This window comes from Peromyscus eremicus, chromosome 5, assembly GCF_949786415.1.
Source record: "Peromyscus eremicus chromosome 5, PerEre_H2_v1, whole genome shotgun sequence".
Classification (NCBI taxonomy): Eukaryota; Metazoa; Chordata; class Mammalia; order Rodentia; family Cricetidae; genus Peromyscus; species Peromyscus eremicus.
Genome location: NC_081420.1, coordinates 102,593,869 through 102,610,374, shown reverse-complemented (window position 1 = coordinate 102,610,374; position 16,506 = coordinate 102,593,869). Strand labels below are relative to the sequence as shown.

At 56.1% G+C, this 16,506-nt stretch overlaps 2 protein-coding genes across 4 annotated transcripts; one reads left to right on the top strand and one right to left on the bottom strand.

Annotated features, from left to right (window-relative positions):
* The first annotated feature begins 1,129 nt into the window (after positions 1–1,129).
* Positions 1,130–13,303, top strand: Carmil2 (capping protein regulator and myosin 1 linker 2). Of its 2 annotated transcripts, XM_059264123.1 has the most exons (39): positions 1,130–1,169; positions 1,394–1,485; positions 1,579–1,629; positions 2,202–2,264; positions 2,407–2,531; positions 2,635–2,726; positions 2,918–2,988; positions 3,080–3,153; positions 3,292–3,367; positions 3,446–3,534; positions 3,618–3,712; positions 3,786–3,872; positions 3,956–4,068; positions 4,170–4,247; positions 4,377–4,453; positions 4,551–4,655; positions 4,841–4,910; positions 5,027–5,108; positions 5,222–5,318; positions 5,406–5,463; positions 5,567–5,739; positions 5,901–6,063; positions 6,146–6,244; positions 7,424–7,552; positions 7,638–7,751; positions 7,924–8,084; positions 8,159–8,246; positions 8,386–8,529; positions 8,655–8,721; positions 9,163–9,398; positions 10,194–10,294; positions 10,376–10,739; positions 10,824–10,946; positions 11,825–11,861; positions 12,015–12,086; positions 12,207–12,428; positions 12,571–12,651; positions 12,978–13,055; positions 13,139–13,303. In XM_059264123.1, exons 1-39 carry the CDS (start codon positions 1,130–1,132, stop codon positions 13,249–13,251), a joined length of 4,200 nt encoding a protein of 1,399 aa, XP_059120106.1. In that variant the 3' UTR covers positions 13,252–13,303. The 2 variants fall into 2 exon arrangements, with proteins under 2 accessions (XP_059120106.1, XP_059120107.1); XM_059264124.1 differs by lacking the exon at positions 12,571–12,651.
* Positions 13,265–16,464, bottom strand: Acd (ACD shelterin complex subunit and telomerase recruitment factor). 2 transcript variants are annotated; one of them, XM_059264126.1, is made up of 11 exons: positions 15,831–16,461; positions 15,619–15,755; positions 15,378–15,471; positions 15,213–15,289; positions 14,936–14,980; positions 14,791–14,825; positions 14,518–14,669; positions 14,344–14,440; positions 13,737–14,104; positions 13,521–13,612; positions 13,265–13,442 (listed from the first exon to the last, which is right to left on the bottom strand). In XM_059264126.1, exons 1-11 carry the CDS (start codon positions 15,927–15,929, stop codon positions 13,370–13,372), a joined length of 1,269 nt encoding a protein of 422 aa, XP_059120109.1. In that variant the 5' UTR covers positions 15,930–16,461; the 3' UTR covers positions 13,265–13,369. The 2 variants fall into 2 exon arrangements, with proteins under 2 accessions (XP_059120109.1, XP_059120110.1); XM_059264127.1 differs by lacking the exon at positions 13,521–13,612 and having other exon boundaries at positions 15,831–16,464.
* Positions 16,465–16,506: the final 42 nt, after the last annotated feature.

Genomic DNA, 16,506 nt, shown 5'->3' with positions numbered 1-16,506 from the left:
AAAAAAAAAAAAAAAAAAAAAAAAAAAAAGAACACCAAAATAACAACAACAACAAAATAATAATAATAATAATAATAATAAGAATAAGAATAAGAAGAAGAAGAAGAAGAAGAAGAAGCCCCAATCTGATGAAAGGGGACTGCTACAAAGGAGTATGGCTTTTGTTTGTTTGTTGTTTTGGCTTTTTTTTTTTTTCCTTGACTGAGTTTCACTTTGTAGCTATGGCTGCCCTGGAACTCACCCTGTAAACCAGGCTGGCCTTGAACTCACAGAGATCCACCTGCCTCCGAGTGCTAGGATTAAAGATGTGCACCACCACCGCCAGGTTTGGGTTTTTTTTTTTTTTGTTGTTGTTGTTGTTGTTGTTGTTGTTAGACAAGGGTCTCTCCATATAGTCTTGATTGTAGATCAGGCTCTGACCAAACTCAGAGTCTTACCTCGACCTCCTAGGATTAAAAGCAGGCACCCGGACGCCCCAGTCCAAGGAGTCTGGCTTTTTGTCTTTATAAAGCCCAGGCATCCCTGAAACTGCAGCTCAGGCTGTTCTCCCCTGCGGAGCTTTCACAGTGCTAGGATTACAAATAGGTTGGCAGATTTTTGAATTCATGTCTGAGCAGAGCAGAACCTTAGGGTTGGGTAATTGGTCGCATCTTGCTGAAGAGACACCCTTCTCTGGCTTCTTTTGAGTGCCTACTCCACCTACCCAACCTCTGTCTTGAGACAGACCAAGTTGGGCCTATGGAATCCCCTGGAGAGTGGCGCCCCCTGGTGTTCGCATCAATCACTATGGGGCGGGGTGAAAGTAGGGCACAAGGATCCACAAGCAACAGGCAAGACCTTCACTGTACCCACCATTCACCACACCCATGAATACCGGGACGGAAAAGTCCCCGAGCGACAGCAGCAGCCAGGATTCGACCTTCCTCCCACAACCTCCAACCCAAGCAAACTCAGCAAGCGAAGCTAGGCGGGGAGGGGCCGGGTCGGGGGCGGCCTGGCAGGAAGCGGCGCGTACCTTCCGCTGCAGGAGGAGCAGGTGGCTACAGTGCTGTCGGGGGCCCCAAGCTTCCTGTGTAGGCTCCCGCTGGCTGCTTTTTCCCGCCAGAGCTCATTGGGCCGCCCCGGCCCTATGGCTCAGACCCCAGATGGCATATCCTGTGAACTGCGAGGTAAGCCCTGCCTGGCCCTTCCTGGAAGCCCACCTGGCCTCGGAGAGGTAGCCTGACCCCAAACTAGACCTCTGCTCAGCGCCTCGGGGAACTTGACCAGAGGTTCTGTTCTGATGGGCCAGCACCTAAAGATCCACTCCACTTCTTTCTGGCTGATCCATAGTCTTTGGGCACAGAGTGGCCCTGGTGGGAGGACCAAAGTCACCCAGATTGTCTTTCCACAGGCGAGATCACCAGGTTCCTGTGGCCCAAAGAGGCGGAGCTGCTGTTGAAAACCTGGCTTCCCCAGGAGGGTGCTGAGCAAAGTCACATCCTGGTATGGTGGCCAGGAGTGGAGTTCAGGACAGTGGCCAGGCCCAGGACAAAGAAGCTTGATGTCCCTAGAACATCAGTATTTTGTCTCCCCCAGGTACTGCTGCGATGGAGAGCATATTTACTGCACACCTGCCTCCCCCTGAGGGTGAGTCCCAGGCCTGGCCGACACTCCTTTCCTCTTCAGCAAGGAACTCAGTTGTCCTTCTTGCCTGTGCTGGCTTTTACTTTCCAACAGCACTCGGCTTCCAGCAGCAGATAGTAGGGGAGTCTGGGCAGGTCTAGCTCTGGACTAGACTCCATAAAATCATGAGCTGGAGAGAGAGAAGACCTGGGTTCCATTCCCAGCCCCACAAGGCCGCTCACAACTGACTGGGACTCTAGTTTCAGGCGACCCACTGCCCCCTTCTGGTGTCTTCCTGCACCGGGCACACAAGTGGTACCCAGACAAACATACGGGCAAAACACCCAATAATAAAATTTAAAAATTTTAGCTGGGCGGTGGTGGCGCACGCCTTTAATCCCAGCACTCGGGAGGCAGAGGCAGGCAGATCTCTGTGAGTTCGAGGCCAGCCTGGTCTACAGAGCGAGTTCCAGGAAAGGCGCAAAAATACACAGAGAAACTCTGTCTCGAAAAAAAAAAAAATTAAAAAATTTAAAAACAAAAAAACTAGGGTCCAGAGAGTGGCCTCAGTCCCAGATGATTCCTGCGCTTTCCAGGTGGACTGCACATTCAGCTACCTGGAGGTCCAGGCCATGGCATTGCAGGAATCACCTCCTCAGGTAAGACAGCTGGACCCCCAACTTGGTCCTACACCCTGGTCGGTCATTTACCCCTACACATTTACCCCTACACATTTACCCCTACACATAGAACAAACACCAAACATGGATCCAAAAAGCCCAACAGTCTCGCCTCCCCCAGGTCACCTTTGAGCTGGAGTCACTGCCTGAACTGGTCCTGGAGTTTCCTGGTGTGGCTGCCCTAGAGCAGCTGGCCCAGCATGTGGCTGCAGCCATCAAAAAGGTCTTCCCTCGCTCGACCCTTGGGTGAGGCCTGGAAAATCCAAGGGGCTGGAGGGCATTACTGAACTGCTTTTCACCCCTCAGAGGCCAGAAGTCCCTTGCCTCTTCTCCTTTATCCCCTCCCTAGGAAGCTGTTCCGGAAGCCCACACCCTCGTCCCTGCTGGTTCGGCTGGAGAGAAGCTGTCCCGGAGAGTCCGCAGCACCCAGCAGTCCATGTGGTGAGGGCCAGATCAGAGTCACACAAACCTTCCAGTTTGCCTCCGGGCAGCCCTAGACCTGCGTACTGCAGGCTCCCCAAAGTGAATAGGGCCACTTTTGTCACGGCCACCATCTAGTCTGGGGCTGATCTCCCCCTGACTTGGACTCATTGTCTCTTTTTCCCTCCGTCATACCCCTGGCACCTCCCTAGGTGGCTTCTTGGAGACTTACGAAGCTCTGTGTGACTACAATGGCTTTCCTTTTCGAGAGGAGATTCAGTGGGTGAGAGCTCTGGAGATGTCTCCCATGTGTGCTGAACCCCTCTACCCTTTGTGGCCCCAAGCCAACTGTGGATACTTTTCTTCACATCCAGGATGTGGACACTATCTACCATCGTCAAGGCTGCCGCCATTTCTGCCTTGGAGACTTCGCCCACCTTGGCAGCAGGTATGAGGCCTGCCAAGATTGGGAGGAAAGGACTCTAGGACCCATATTCCTAGACTTCAGCCTCTCTGTGGAGGGCATGCTGGCCGGGCCTAGTATCTAGAAGGCTCTGAGCTCTGTACCTCCTCTTCCCCACACCAGAGACCAGGCCTTGAGTGTAGCTGCCCTATCTTACAACCTGTGGTTCCGTCGCCTCTCTTGCGTGGACATGAAGCTGGTGAGGGTACACACCAGGGGGTACCAAGGGTGTAAGGGTCTAAGTTCAGCCTACTGAGTCATGACCCTCTGGTCTCAGAGCCTGGAGGTCTCAGAACAGATTCTGCACATGATGAGTCAGTCTTCCCATCTGGAGGAGCTGGTACTGGAGACCTGTGGCCTGAGAGGGTGAGAGGCCTGAGCAGGGCTTGGGGTTGGGAACTAGCAGTCTATGGAGTGACCCAGTCTCACACCAGGATCTTGATCCTCAGAGACTTTGTTCGACGCCTGGCCCAGGCGCTGGCGGGACACACTAATTCTGGACTTCGGGAGCTCAGCCTGTCCGGGAACTTGCTGGATGACAGAGGTATGGCAGAACCTGGGAGACCCAAGGCAGACAGCTGGGAGAGATGAGGCTCACATAGCTGCTCTGTCCACAGGTATGGCTGCACTCAGCCGACATCTAGAGCACTGTCCCGGAGCCCTGAGGAGACTCAGCCTAGCACAGACTGGGTTGACACCTCGAGGTGGGTGGAACTGGTGAGGGTTGGGAGCGGGTGAGGTGAGGTGAGTTTGTCTGATTTTGAACCGCTCCTTCTGCTACCTCCAGGAATGAGGGCTCTAGGCAGGGCACTGGCAGCCAATGCCACATTTGACTCTACCCTGACCCACCTGGATCTTTCTGGGAACCCTGGGGCGCTGGGAGCCTCCCAGGATAGTGGGGTGAGTGGCAGTTTTTAAAGTCAGAAATTTGAGCTGCCCAGGCAGTGGGGTGCCAGGAATCCTTAGGCAGTCCCTGACTCTCTCTTTCATCTCCTCCACAGGGCCTGTACGCTTTCCTGAGTCGTCCTAACGTTCTGGTGTTTCTGAATCTGGCAGGCACTGAAAGTGCTCTAGGCACGGTGAGAGTGTTGTGGTGGGGGGCATTTGGTGGGGCTTGGTAGTGTGAGAGTAGGGTAAGCTGGAGCGCAGGGCGTGGTAGAGAAGGCCAGGTTTAATGGAAGGTTATCACCAATATCGTCTTCCCTCAGCTCTTTGCAGCCTTATCTGGTGGCTGCTGCTCCAGCCTCACCCACCTTGAAGCTTCGAGGAATATTTTCTGGCGCGGGTAAGGGGCACCAGGCAGGCTCGGGAGGAAAAGGCTTCGGGAAATCAGCTCTGTGAGCCTGAATCCCTCTTCTCCTTCTCTTCGCCCTCCGCCGCAGGAAGTCCCGAGCGGCACCGGCTGCACTACAAAGCTTCCTCAGCAGTGCCAGGATGCTGCAGCACCTGGGCCTGGCTGGCTGCAAGCTGCCACCTGAAGCGCTTAGGTCAGTGTTGGCTACCCATGGCCACGCCCCCACGCGTTCACTCACAACCTTGACCAGACCTCCACTGTCCACTCTATCCCACCCACCATCTTCCGTAACCCCCAACCTGCCTGGCGCAGGCTTTTCGTTAGCACCCTGAGTCCCACTTTCCCAGATCTTGTCACCTGTGTGACATCCTCTCCCAGGGCCCTTCTAGATGGTCTTGCGCTCAACACGCAGATCCGCGACCTGCACCTGGACCTCAGCGCATGTGAGGTAGGCACTTGGTCCTGATTGTGGGACAGGAGCACGTCCACACATTGGGAGTGGGACTGGGAGGTCTTCCCCACTCAGGCATAAATTTCCTAAGTGCGCCCTACCTCCACCTCCAGCTGCGCTCCGCGGGTGCCCAGGTGATACAAGACTTAGTCTGTGATGCGGGTGCATTGAGCTCCTTGGATCTGTCGGACAACGGTGAGGCCACCAGGGAACCCATCCACACTCCCATTATTCACCCGATTCCTACGGGGGGGGGGGGGACCCCGCCCTGGCAGCATCGACTTGTGCCTCACCCTAGTTACCCTCAGGCTTTGGCTCCGACATGGTGACTCTGGTGCTCGCCATCGGGAGGAGCCGGTCTCTGAAACACGTGGCCCTTGGAAGAAACTTCAACGTTCGGTGCAAGTAGGCCCCAAGCCCATCCCTATACCTCTCAGATGGGACTCTACCACCCAGGTAGTCCCTGAACCTAACAGCGGCCCCTGCCCACAGGGAGACCCTGGACGATGTCCTGCACCGGATCGTCCAGCTCATACAGGACGATGACTGTGTAAGTTCACAGAACCCTGGGGGCTCCTCACTTGGCTTCTTCAGACCCTCTTGACTGAACCTGATTCCAATCATCCATCAATGCTTTTCTTTTAATCGCGCAGCCTTTGCAGTCTCTATCAGTGGCCGAGTCCCGGTTGAAGCAGGGTGCCAGCGTCCTGCTTCGGGCTTTGGGCACCAATCCTAAACTGACAGCGCTGGATATCAGTGGCAATGCCATAGGGGATGCCGGTGCCAAGATGCTAGCCAAGGCTCTACGAGTCAACACCAGGCTACGGTGGGCATGGTCATTACAAGGGCTGGGACCCCCAAGAGGAGGAAGGGGGTATGTTAGAGGGGTGTGTGGGGCTATGGAGTACAGGCTGATGAGGTAGACGGATGGATAAGGCCAGAGGGTTGGGTGGGGCTCTGCCCCAGCTGAAGCCTGGTGGGGCCCAGGTCTGTGATCTGGGACCGAAACAACACATCTGCTCTGGGCCTGCTGGATGTGGCCCAAGCCCTGGAACAGAACCACAGCCTGAAGTCCATGCCGCTGCCACTGAATGATGTCACACAGGCACATCGCAGCCGCCCAGAACTAACAGCCCGAGCAGTCCATCAGGTAGGGGGTCCCCTCTTGTTCTCCTCCCTTTTGTAAGTGGGGACTCCACCCCCTGGCACTTCTCACTGTCCTGTGACTGCAGATCCAAGCCTGTCTCTGGAGGAACAACCGGGCAGACCCTGCTTCTGACCTCAAGCCCTGCCTTCAGCCCTTGGGTCTGATTTCAGACCACTCAGAGCAGGTCAGTGTTCCTTCCCTTAATGTGGAGTACCCGGACACCTGAGTCTGAGAGTATGGCTTTCTTGGGTCAAATGGTCTGAGTTCTGTGTCCCAGACAATTTCCCCTCTTTGGTCACCATTCCTGAAAGAACTCCCCATGGAACGTTTGGCTGCCTCACTTTAAGCCGGTGAATAAGCTTCCTGGTTGTCGTCTCATCTGACTTCCCATCCAAGGGCTCCTCTCCTCTCTCCACTCAGCTCTGTGTGGCTAGCTTCAGCAGTCCCATCTCTGACATGAATTTCCCTCCACTAACCTGTCTTTCTGAGTTGTTCCTACTTCTGCATTCCCAAGCTTCCATTCTCATCCAAGCTCTGAAGCCCAGTTACCTTGACCCAGACACCCCGAGGGGTGGGCTTTATGCACCGCATGCCTTCAAGTGATTTAACTATTGCACTAATTTGTTGTGTGGGACTGTGTGTGTGTGTGTGTGTGTGTGCACACGGACACCCGCATGGCCGTGCTTGAAGGGACATGTGGAAGTCAAAGGATAACGGGCAAGATCCAGTTCTCTCCTTCCACAATGTGGGTCCCAGGGATGGACTCATGTCATCAGGCTCAGTGGCAAGCAGTTACTCCTGGGCTATCTCACAGGCTCTCAAATGGTCACATTATCACCCACAAATCCCACTCTCTAACATGGGGCCCAATTTCTCTGGTGCCTATATCACTGAATGCCCTTCTAGGTCCCTCCTGGCTGTACTGGAGACATCACAGCCTTGGTATGCCTCTGAGCCATCTCTCAAACACAGTCCTTACCCCAGACCAGCCATCTTTTGCTTCCTCAGTTTCTCTCTCTCTCTCTCTCTCTCTCTCTCTCTCTCTCTCTCTCTCACACACACACACACACACACACACACACACACACACACACCCCTATCCTTGGTGAGGATGGTTGAGAAGATTTTGAAACAGTGTCCAAAGCTTTCCTTCTTGTTCTAGGCCTGTGGGAAGTATCAAGTCCCTAGAACAACCAAAAGGGAAAGACCCCGCTATCCTTCTTTGAGCAGATAGGGTTTCCCAAGCACTTGCTTCATAGTTTGTCTTCGGGGCTTCACCTGCCCTGTCAGAAACCCTGGAAAGGAGGCAAGATGGGGAGACTCACGAGAGATGAAAGTGAGACTAACCCGTGATTCTCCTCAGGAAGTGAATGAACTGTGCCAGTCGGTGCAGGAGCACGTGGAGCTGCTGGGCTGTGGGGCTGGGCCCCAGGGGGAGGTTGCTGTGCACCAGGCTGAGGACGCCATCCAGAATGCCAACTTCTCTCTCAGTGTGAGCACTCCCTCCCCCACTGTGAGGACCTTTCTGTTCCTAATCAAATGTCAGCTTGCAGCTCGTTTTGTTCCTTGGCCCTCAGATCCTTCCCGTTCTGTATGAGGCTGGGAGTTCTCCAAGCCATCACTGGCAGCTGCAACAGAAGCTGGAGGGCCTCTTGGGTCAGGTGGGCGAGGTCTGTCGCCAGGACATCCAGGTAAGGTGCTTCTCCTGCCCTAGCCTCACCTCCCTCTGCAGGCTTGATCCTCAGTCCATAGGCTCGTCTGTGATATGCCTTTAGTCAGCAGTGATTTAATGGGGGCTCACACTCTTAAGCCAAGGGGCCCAGGCTCTAGCCATACTGTTGCCATGTTATAACCTTTGCCCAGGACTTCACTCAGACTACACTGGATACCACAAGGAGCCTTTGCCCACAGATGTTGCAGAGACCTAGCTGGAAGGAGCAGCTGGAGGGAGTTCTGGTGGGCTCCAGGAGCCTTCCAGAACTGCTTCCAGAACATCTGCTGCAAGATGCCTTTACTAGACTGAGGTAAGCAAGCTCCACTGGGCTGGGCAAAGCTGGGCAGAGCCAGCACACTAATCCTCACCCTCTCCTGCCTTCAGGGACATGCGCCTGTCAATCACAGGGACCCTAGCAGAGAGCATTGTAGCTCAGGCTCTTGAAGGTCTTCATGCAGCCCGAGATCGACTGGTGAGGGGAAGCTTTGCATGTATTTCACAGTAACCTGTTAAACACTGACAGGGGGCCCTGTAATGACTTATAAGGTCATAAGATAACTACTTTAGGGTTATCTTAGATCTGCCTGTCTTTGGGTGGTCTGGTACTGCAGATGGAGAGTCTAGCTCAGCAGGCACCAGTGACAGTGGGCCCTGCTGTACCATCACTGGGTGGAGATGAGCTCACCCCCCTGGAGCCTGAGGGATTGGAAGATCTTTTCTTTCCCATGGAGAAGAAAGAGGAGAGAGAGGTGAGCGTCTCCGGCATCCCGTGCCTAGAACTCCAACTCTTCCCTTCTTGCTCTGGGGTGTTGAAGGTGAGTAGCAGTTCTGGGTTATGCCCCACTCCAACCCTACACAGAGACTGTACCCATCCCACCAGGATAATGGTTCTTCACGGAGATGGCTTGAGCCCAGCTACTGTTTGCACCTGGTCCCCTCCCTTCGTGGTAAGTCAGGCCCTGGAGGGGAGAGAGTTTACCCAAGTGGACTGAAGCTCTGTTAAGTCTGGGCACTTAGACACTCATTCAGCCCTGTCCCAGGTATACCCTAACCCCTCCCTGAGCCAGGCCGGAAAGAAAGCCGGAGTCAGCTCTTCTCAGAACGGTGTGAGACCCGAACAGAATAAGACTAAAATACCTTCTTCTCTGCCTCCCCCCCCCCGCCCCCCCCACCTTTCCCTAACCCCAGGATGCGCATGCTTGGCGGCTGCTCGGAGCCGCGCACTCGGGGCCGCGCTCAGCACCACGGACAGCGGCGGATGGGGGAGGGGCGGGCGGCGTAGCCGGGCCCCTCCCCGCGCCCTGGGCGGGTCCCCCGCCGCCCGCCCTAGCGCCTCCGCCACCTCCCCGGGTTCGACGCTCTGTGCTCTTCTGGTGCTTTCGCCTCAGGTGCTGCTGAGGAAGCAGAGTGGGACCCCGAGCTGGCAGCTCCGGGGGAAGATGCGGAGCCGCAGGCTGGGCCGTCCGCACGCGGCTCTCCAAGCCCCGCCGCCCCGGGGCCACCCGCTGGCCCGCTGCCTCGCATGGACCTGCCACCCGCCGGGCAACCCCTGCGCCATCCGACCCGGGCCCGGCCGCGGCCACGTCGCCAGCACCACCACCGCCCGCCGCCGGGGGGCCCCCAGGTAAAGTGCTTCCCTCCCCCCTCGCCCCGCTTAAGGGTCATGGGTGGTCCATTCACTCCTCACTTGCTAAGGACGACGGAGATGGGTTGGGGAGGCCCAAGGCCACCCGATCGTGCCCTATCATCTTCCTGGTCACCCTCAACCTCAGGCCATGCCCATAACGGGCCACTGGTGTGATTTCCTGTGAGGAGCGCCTAGACTCCTGCCTTGGCGTGGTCTGCTGAATGCGTGGACGTGTGAGAGCGGGTGTCCGCCTTGTCCTCCCTCTCCTGGGGTTACTGAAAAATACTGGGCAGCTGGGCCGCGGGACACTCCTGCGTCTGCTGTGCACCAGCGGGTGGATGTGTGTGTGGGCTGGGTATTGGCAGGGGCAGTGGGCACCGGCAGAAGGAGAGGAGGAGCCGGCCTGAGGCCCCCTGAGGGTCTGACGCAGCAGCGGCGCCACTGAGCCGGGATGATAGGCCGGGTGGGGTGGGGTGGGGTGGAGGTGGAGGGTTAGGGTACTGCGGGGGTGGGGGGGCTGTTAGGAGTAGAAAGGGTGGCATACTGGAATGTGTGACCCGTAGGTGTTTGCTTAGTGATAGATAACCAGGTGGTTCAGGGTAGAGCATCCTCTGTGTAACAAGAACGGGTGTGGACTGGGCGGGTGTACTGTGGCAGCAGTGAGGAATGAAACCCAGCACAGTACAGACAGCACCCCAGCTCTGGGATGTACTCAGGCCAGGTCCCTGGGAAGAAGTGGGGGGGGGGGGCACAGTTCTCAGTCCTGACTCCTAACTTCCCAATGTCTCCCAGGTGCCCCCAGCCCTGCTTCAAGAAGGGAATGGGCTCACGGCTCGTGTGGATGAGGGTGTGGAGGAATTCTTCTCCAAAAGGCTGATCCAGCAGGATCGCCTGTGAGTGAGGGTCACTTGCTGGGGGCGGAAGAGGGTGGGGCATCCTTGAGTTTCTTCACTCACTGATGGTCGTTCCTACAGCTGGGCCCCAGAGGAGGATCCAGCCACTGAAGGTGGTGCCACTCCTGTCCCCCGCACACTTCGAAAGAAGCTGGGTACCCTATTTGCCTTTAAGAAACCTCGTTCAACAAGGGGTCCAAGATCTGATCTGGAGACCAGCCCTGGAGCAGCCCCTCGTGCCAGAAAAACCACACTCGGGGACCTGCTTCGACCACCAGCCCGTCCAGGCCGTGGTGAGGAGCCTGGAGGGGCAGAAGGGGGCACTAGCAGCCCTGACTCTGCTCGCAGAAATCGGCCCCGGTACACACGGGAAAGCAAGGCCTACTCCATGATACTGCTACCTGCCGAGGAGGAGGAAGCAACAGAGGGTGCCAGACCCGACAAGGTAAGGACTGATTTCAGGGCCTGAGGGCTCTTCAGGAATAGGAAGCAGTGGGCTCTCTCTCCACTCAGGCATCTCTACCCTCAGAGGCGGCCTCTGGAACGGGGAGACACGGAACTGGCTCCGTCTTTTGAGCAGCGGGTTCAAGTGATGCTGCAGAGGATCGGAGTAAGCCGGGCCAGTGGGGGTGCCGAAAGCAAGAGGAAGCAAGTGAGTTGGGGTGTGTGAACTGAGGGGGCAGGTGGCATGTGGCAATCTGTGGATGACATATGTGACCAAGAAGGGGGAAACACACGGCACAGATCTAGTTGTCAGCTACACACTTCCCCCTAAAAATAGTCATTGGATTGATCTTTCTTACTTCTTGCTTCTGATCTAGCCCAGATAGGTACCTCCTAGGGTGTAGGGAACTTTCTCCCAAGATTAACAGAAATTTGACCTTGTTAGCTATACCTGGAAACAGTCCTCAGGACTTCCTCTACCCAGATTCCTAATCCTGCAGCAAGATCTTATGGGACTTGGTCCTGGCCACCTTAGACCTCCCTGTTCTCCTTTGGAGCATCTCGGCACCTCACACGGCCATCGGTTTATACCCTGTCCCATGTGTGACTGTGTACTGGGTTACTCAGCTTCCTTTTCAGCTGTCCCTGCAGTTCCTTGTGAACCTTCCCTGGCTCCCTTTCATGGTCTTTATTATGAATCACACCCCTGTGTACCATCCACTTAGTTTTCCAGGAAAAACTCCTATGTAATGAGACCTAGCCTGAATTTAGAGATATTAAAGTACGGGCAGGATCACAGAAGAAATCCCATTATCTGCTGGGTGTAGTGGTAATCTCAGCCTTCAGGAAGCTGGGGCAGGAGGACTGCAAGGAAGACTAGCTTGAGCTGTACAGTGAGGTTATCTACTTGTTGTGACTAACGTGCACACCAGACGGTAAGGTCAGAGGGCAGGGACTAGGTTTGCCATATTCTGGCCATCCCATGGTATGCACTCTGTAGCTAGGTTTGGAGAACATAAATGAACAGAAACAGGCCAGAGTGAGGGCAGCAGGGCTGAGGACGTCTGACTGGTTTGTTTCCCACAGAGCAAGGACGGCGAGATCAAGAAGGCAGGCTCGGACGGTAAGTCGGACCCTGGAACAAGGAAATGTATTTGGGGGTTGGTGGCCTTAGAGATAGTCCCTGAGGTACTTGCTCTCCTGGGGGAGGGACAGGCTGTTTTTCCTCCTTTTACCATTAAGGTCTGGCACCTAAGCCTCTAGTCCTACCTTGCAGGTGACATTATGGACAGTTCCACAGAGACCCCTCCCATCTCAATCAAGTCCCGCACCCATTCTGTGTCTGCTGGTGAGTGAGGGCCACTGTATATGTTAAGGGAGGTACACGGATTGTGAGGCAGGGGATCAGATCACTGCTCATCTCCAAGGCCAGGCTCAGGTGTTAGCTGACACTTGTTTCTCCACCCAGATCCCTCATGTAGGCCTGGGCCAGGGGGCCAGGGGCCTGAGTCTGCCACCTGGAAGACACTGGGACAGCAGCTGAATGCAGAGCTCAGAGGCCGTGGTTGGGGACAACAGGATGGTCCAGGGCCCCCCTCCCCATGTCCCAGCCCAAGTCCCCGAAGAACCAGCCCCTCCCCAGACATCCTGAGTCTCCCAGAGGACCCTTGCTTGGGCCCTCGGAATGAAGGTAGGTAGGCACCTCACTCCTAGGCTGGGACTGGCGGGGTGTCTGCTGGGAACTTGACTCATCTGGAAACACTAAAAGCGGGAGGCGAAGATGGGTGTCGGCAGCTACTGGGAACATACCCTGATATCTTGGCCTCCTCTAGATGGCCAGCTGAGGCCGAGGCCTCTCTCAGCAGGGCGGCGAGCGGTGTCTGTGCATGAGGACCAGCTCCAGACCCCTGCGGGTGAGGGAGACACCTCTGTCTGTGCTTGAGTGCAGGAGACGGGGGAGGGTGGGCTCCTGGACTTCCGTCTTGGTTCTGGGCCTTGGACAGGACCGCCAGTACTGTGAGTGCTGGAGCAATCAGGAACCCCAAAGGCCCAGTGTAGTCCAAGAGTGACAAGCCCTTCCTACTAGACCAGGCTCCACCTCCTGAAGACGAACGACCTCTGCTGGGGGGGAGGACACTAGTTGAGACTATGGGAGTAGCAGATGCATGTTGTTGCGGGCACTGAAGATGCAGAAGGGTTGCGGACAGCCAGACAGTGAGTTTTTCTGTGTCTTGTTTAGAACGGCCCCTTCGGCTGCAGCGCTCCCCTGTCCTCAAGCGCAGGCCGAAGCTCGAGGCACCCCTGTCCCCAAGCTTAGGTAAGAGTGGGCAAGTGCCAACTGGGAAGATGAAAAGATTGCTCAGCACAAGCCTAGAACGTTCTCTCCATCTCTCCTTACAGGCTCTGGCCTCGGAACCAAGCCTCTCTCTCCATACCCAACAGAACCCTCCAGCCCTGAGCGGAGCCCTCCCTCCCCAGCCACAGACCAAAGAGGCGGCGGCCCCAATCCCTGATCCTGTCCTCTCCTGCCGCATGAAATTATTTTATTAAAAAACTTGAATGAAACAGGGTATCGAATACTGTTTGTCCGTAGACCTGTGGGTACATCCTCGGATATGTCCAGGTGACTCCTCATACCTGCGTTAACTCAGACTCTGACTCCATCACCAAGTTCAAGGCCCAAGCTACAAGCTGAGGAGAAAGCCTGGAAAGAAAGCATGGCCTTAGGTCAGGGTTACCTAAGACCGGTGATCAACACTGATTAGACAGCCCCAGCACTCACCTGGCAGTTTGGACTTGGGCATGGAGGGAGGCAGAGGGTGTCTCATATTTATACTGGAAAGCAGAAGCATCAAGATGCCTCTTTGGGGGTTCCTGAAAGGGGTGTAGCATCTAGACAGAGTCCAGTAAAGACCCCTAGTGCAATCCAAGCCTACCCTTAGCCCTCTCCAAGCTCCCAAGGCCCGCCCACATCTTCCCTTCCTGCTGCAGTGCTCACCCAGACAGAGCAGGGTCCCTGGGCTCCCTTGGCTCTGGTTCCTGGGAAAAGCTGCCGTTTCTTGATGGGCCACTGGGGCTCCCTGATCTCTAGGCCATGAGCCTGGGCTCTGGTCACATGGGCCTGGGGTGGACTGGGGGCACGGCCAGGGGGCAAGAGACTAGGGGTACAGGTCAGGAGTGGGGAGCTGGGTGTAGAACTGTGGGGTGGGGAACTGGGAGCCTGAGGTCTTAGAGAGGATGAGCAAACAGCTGGTGGAGACTGGAAGCTGTCCTTCTGCCCAGGGTCTGATACAGCCAAGTCTGACAGAAGGCTAACACTGGCATCATTTTCCTCCGAGGGCAAGTGACTGAGTGAAGCAAGGGTTCCTGGGAGAGAAGACTGAGTGTGAGCTCAGGACGGCCGAGTACCTATAAACCAGCATACAACATCTCACATCATTCTACACACTCCACTAATCTGACTGACAGTCCTGAGTGCTTATGGCTTGAACCTACAGAACTGGCTGAAGAACAAAGACAGGTCCCTGGAGAGAATCATCAAAGCCGTGGTGGGCCCTGGGCTCCAAAGACTCCCCTTTTTGACATCTCCAGTTCGCCTGCCTTACCCTGTGCCTTCTGACTTGAGCCAACAGAACTCAGAATCTGCTCATCATTCTCAGAGATGTGCAGCAACAAGCCAGAGACCGTGAACACGGCTTCTTCCTGTGGGACGTGAAACCTCAGCATGGCAGCTGCCCCACCCTCACCCTGAAACCTCCCAAGAAAAGCCCCACACTGACCGTGGCCTGCAGGCAAGAGGCAGTCCAGTGGGTGAGGGGGGTGGCTGTGCAAGGGCCTGATAGCATCAGGCAGCTCTCAGCTAGACGCACCAGTGCCCTCCGATGATCCTGGTCCTCCTCCACCTCCTCCAGAAGCTGAGTCAGTGTTAGGCCTGGGGCCAGAGATTTGGCCAGAGGTGAAGTTGAAACAAGGAGGACAGTTAAGGTATTATACTTACTGAGGAGACCCAAGATGATAGCAGAAGGACCTCCACGGGGAGTTAGGTAGGGTACCTGCACTGGAAGAAGCAGACTCTGAAAGGTGGTCCCTAGAGAAACAGAGTTAACACTTATCAGGAACAACCCTGATACCAGTCTACCCAGCTCTGCCACCCCCGACCATACCACACTCAGCCTCAGAGCCCAACCCCAGACTCACTCAAGGCATTCACAGAGTTTTCTCTGCACGTCCGGATCCTGATTGCTGGGAGAAAGAGGAGGGTGGTAGGGAGTCAGTGTGACTGACACCCAAGCCTTCTCACCCAAAGACCTAGGCCAGGGAGAGTGAAGAGGCGGAGGGTGGAAGCTTCATTTCCTGTTTTGTTTTGGGGGGAGGAATATGGGGAGACTTGGAATGAACCACTCAGGACCTCAGGCATGCTAAGCCTGTGCTCTGCTTCTGAGCTACACCCCCTTTCCTTGGAGGGATCACTTACCAACCAATCACCTGTACCCGGGGCTGCTCCGTGGGCAGCAGGTTAAAGCGGTCCACCTGGAGGTAGAACTCCGAAGGCTGGTGGAGTTGAGGAGTGGTGTCTCAGGAGTCGTCACAAAGAGCCAGGCACAGTAACCAACCCGCCCGCTGGAGTCTTACCACTCACCGCACGCTCCTGAGCAACCTGAACGCGGACCCCGCAGACCTGCAGTAGCAGGAGCCGGCCCTCTGACCCACGGAATCCGAACTCCTTCTCCTCCCTGCGACAAGCACAGCCCTCACTGGCCAGAACCCAGGCAAACAGCCCAGACGCCTGGGGTGTGAGCTTCCCACCTCTGCAGCACCCACCCACCTCGGGTTCAACCTCACGCTCCCACCTTCCATAGACAAGTTAGCACCTCTCTTACCACTCGGAGGTGTCGATGGCATCGCGCGTCACCAGGCATCGGATGCTGTGGGTTCCGTCTGACACAAGCAACTCGGCCCCGGAGTCAGGTGTGTCAGGGGCGGAAGATGGGCCCGGAGTCTCCGAGTCCTGCAGTACCTAACAGTAGTGGCTAGTGTCAACTCGCTACCTCAGCCTCCACTCAGGTCTCTGGAATCTGAGTGGCCTGCTCACCTTGAGTAGCTGCCCGGCTCGTGGACTTGACAGTGTTTCTGAGCCCAGGATCAGCTCTCGAATCCAGGGCTGCAGGACCAGACTCCTCGAGCCCAACATTAGCGCGGCGGCACCCCAGGAGACCCCCGGGCAGGGTCTTCCCGCAAGCGCCGCCGCTCAGTCTACGGCGGGAGAGGAAGCACGTGACCGCTAGGCGGATCCTAAGTTTGAGGCCCCGCCTATTCGCGCTTCTGCGCCTGCGCAAGCACTTCCTGGGCTATAACCTGTGCAGTCTTTGGCGGACTGGCCTGGCAGCTGGCGGTAGGCTGCTTGTTCTTACCGAAGCATCTCTCTGAGCCTGAGACCTGTTCCTCAGTACTTACTACCTAGCACCGGAAAGGAAATAGCAAGGGCTGGCCTGGATAGGAGCGATTCAGGTTAGGAGGCTGCAGCCGAGAATGGGGCTCGAAGCCACTTCGGCGCGACCCCAGGAGGTTCCCAAAATGTTGACTTAGTCTCTTCTGCAAAATGCGCGTCTTGTAAGGCCAGTGGAAACGACAGTACAGACAACTTATGTTATTTCCCTCATTCTGCCCCCGGATTGGTCGAGTCCTCATAGGGACGTTCGAACCATAGCGTAATGACGTAAGAGCAGAGGAAGCCCTAGCCGCCTCCGTCTCCGTTTCCTAGGAAACGT

What these genes read in the sequence shown, in the direction of transcription:
- Carmil2 (XM_059264123.1), top strand. Translation starts at nt 1,130, where the DNA reads ATGGCTCAGACCCCAGATGGCATATCCTGTGAACTGCGAG. An exon ending in CTTGCGTGGACATGAAGCTG is followed by an intron (nt 3,368 to 3,445) that starts GTGAGGGTACAC and finishes CTCTGGTCTCAG; the next exon opens with AGCCTGGAGGTCTCAGAACA. An exon ending in ATGCAGCCCGAGATCGACTG is followed by an intron (nt 8,247 to 8,385) that starts GTGAGGGGAAGC and finishes CTGGTACTGCAG; the next exon opens with ATGGAGAGTCTAGCTCAGCA.
- Acd (XM_059264126.1), bottom strand. Translation starts at nt 15,929, where the DNA reads ATGTTGGGCTCGAGGAGTCTGGTCCTGCAGCCCTGGATTCGAGAGCTG. An exon ending in CTCAAGTCAGAAGGCACAGG is followed by an intron (nt 14,105 to 14,343) that starts GTAAGGCAGGCG and finishes CTTCTCTCCCAG; the next exon opens with GAACCCTTGCTTCACTCAGT. An exon ending in AGGGACCCTGCTCTGTCTGG is followed by an intron (nt 13,613 to 13,736) that starts GTGAGCACTGCA and finishes CACCCCTTTCAG; the next exon opens with GAACCCCCAAAGAGGCATCT.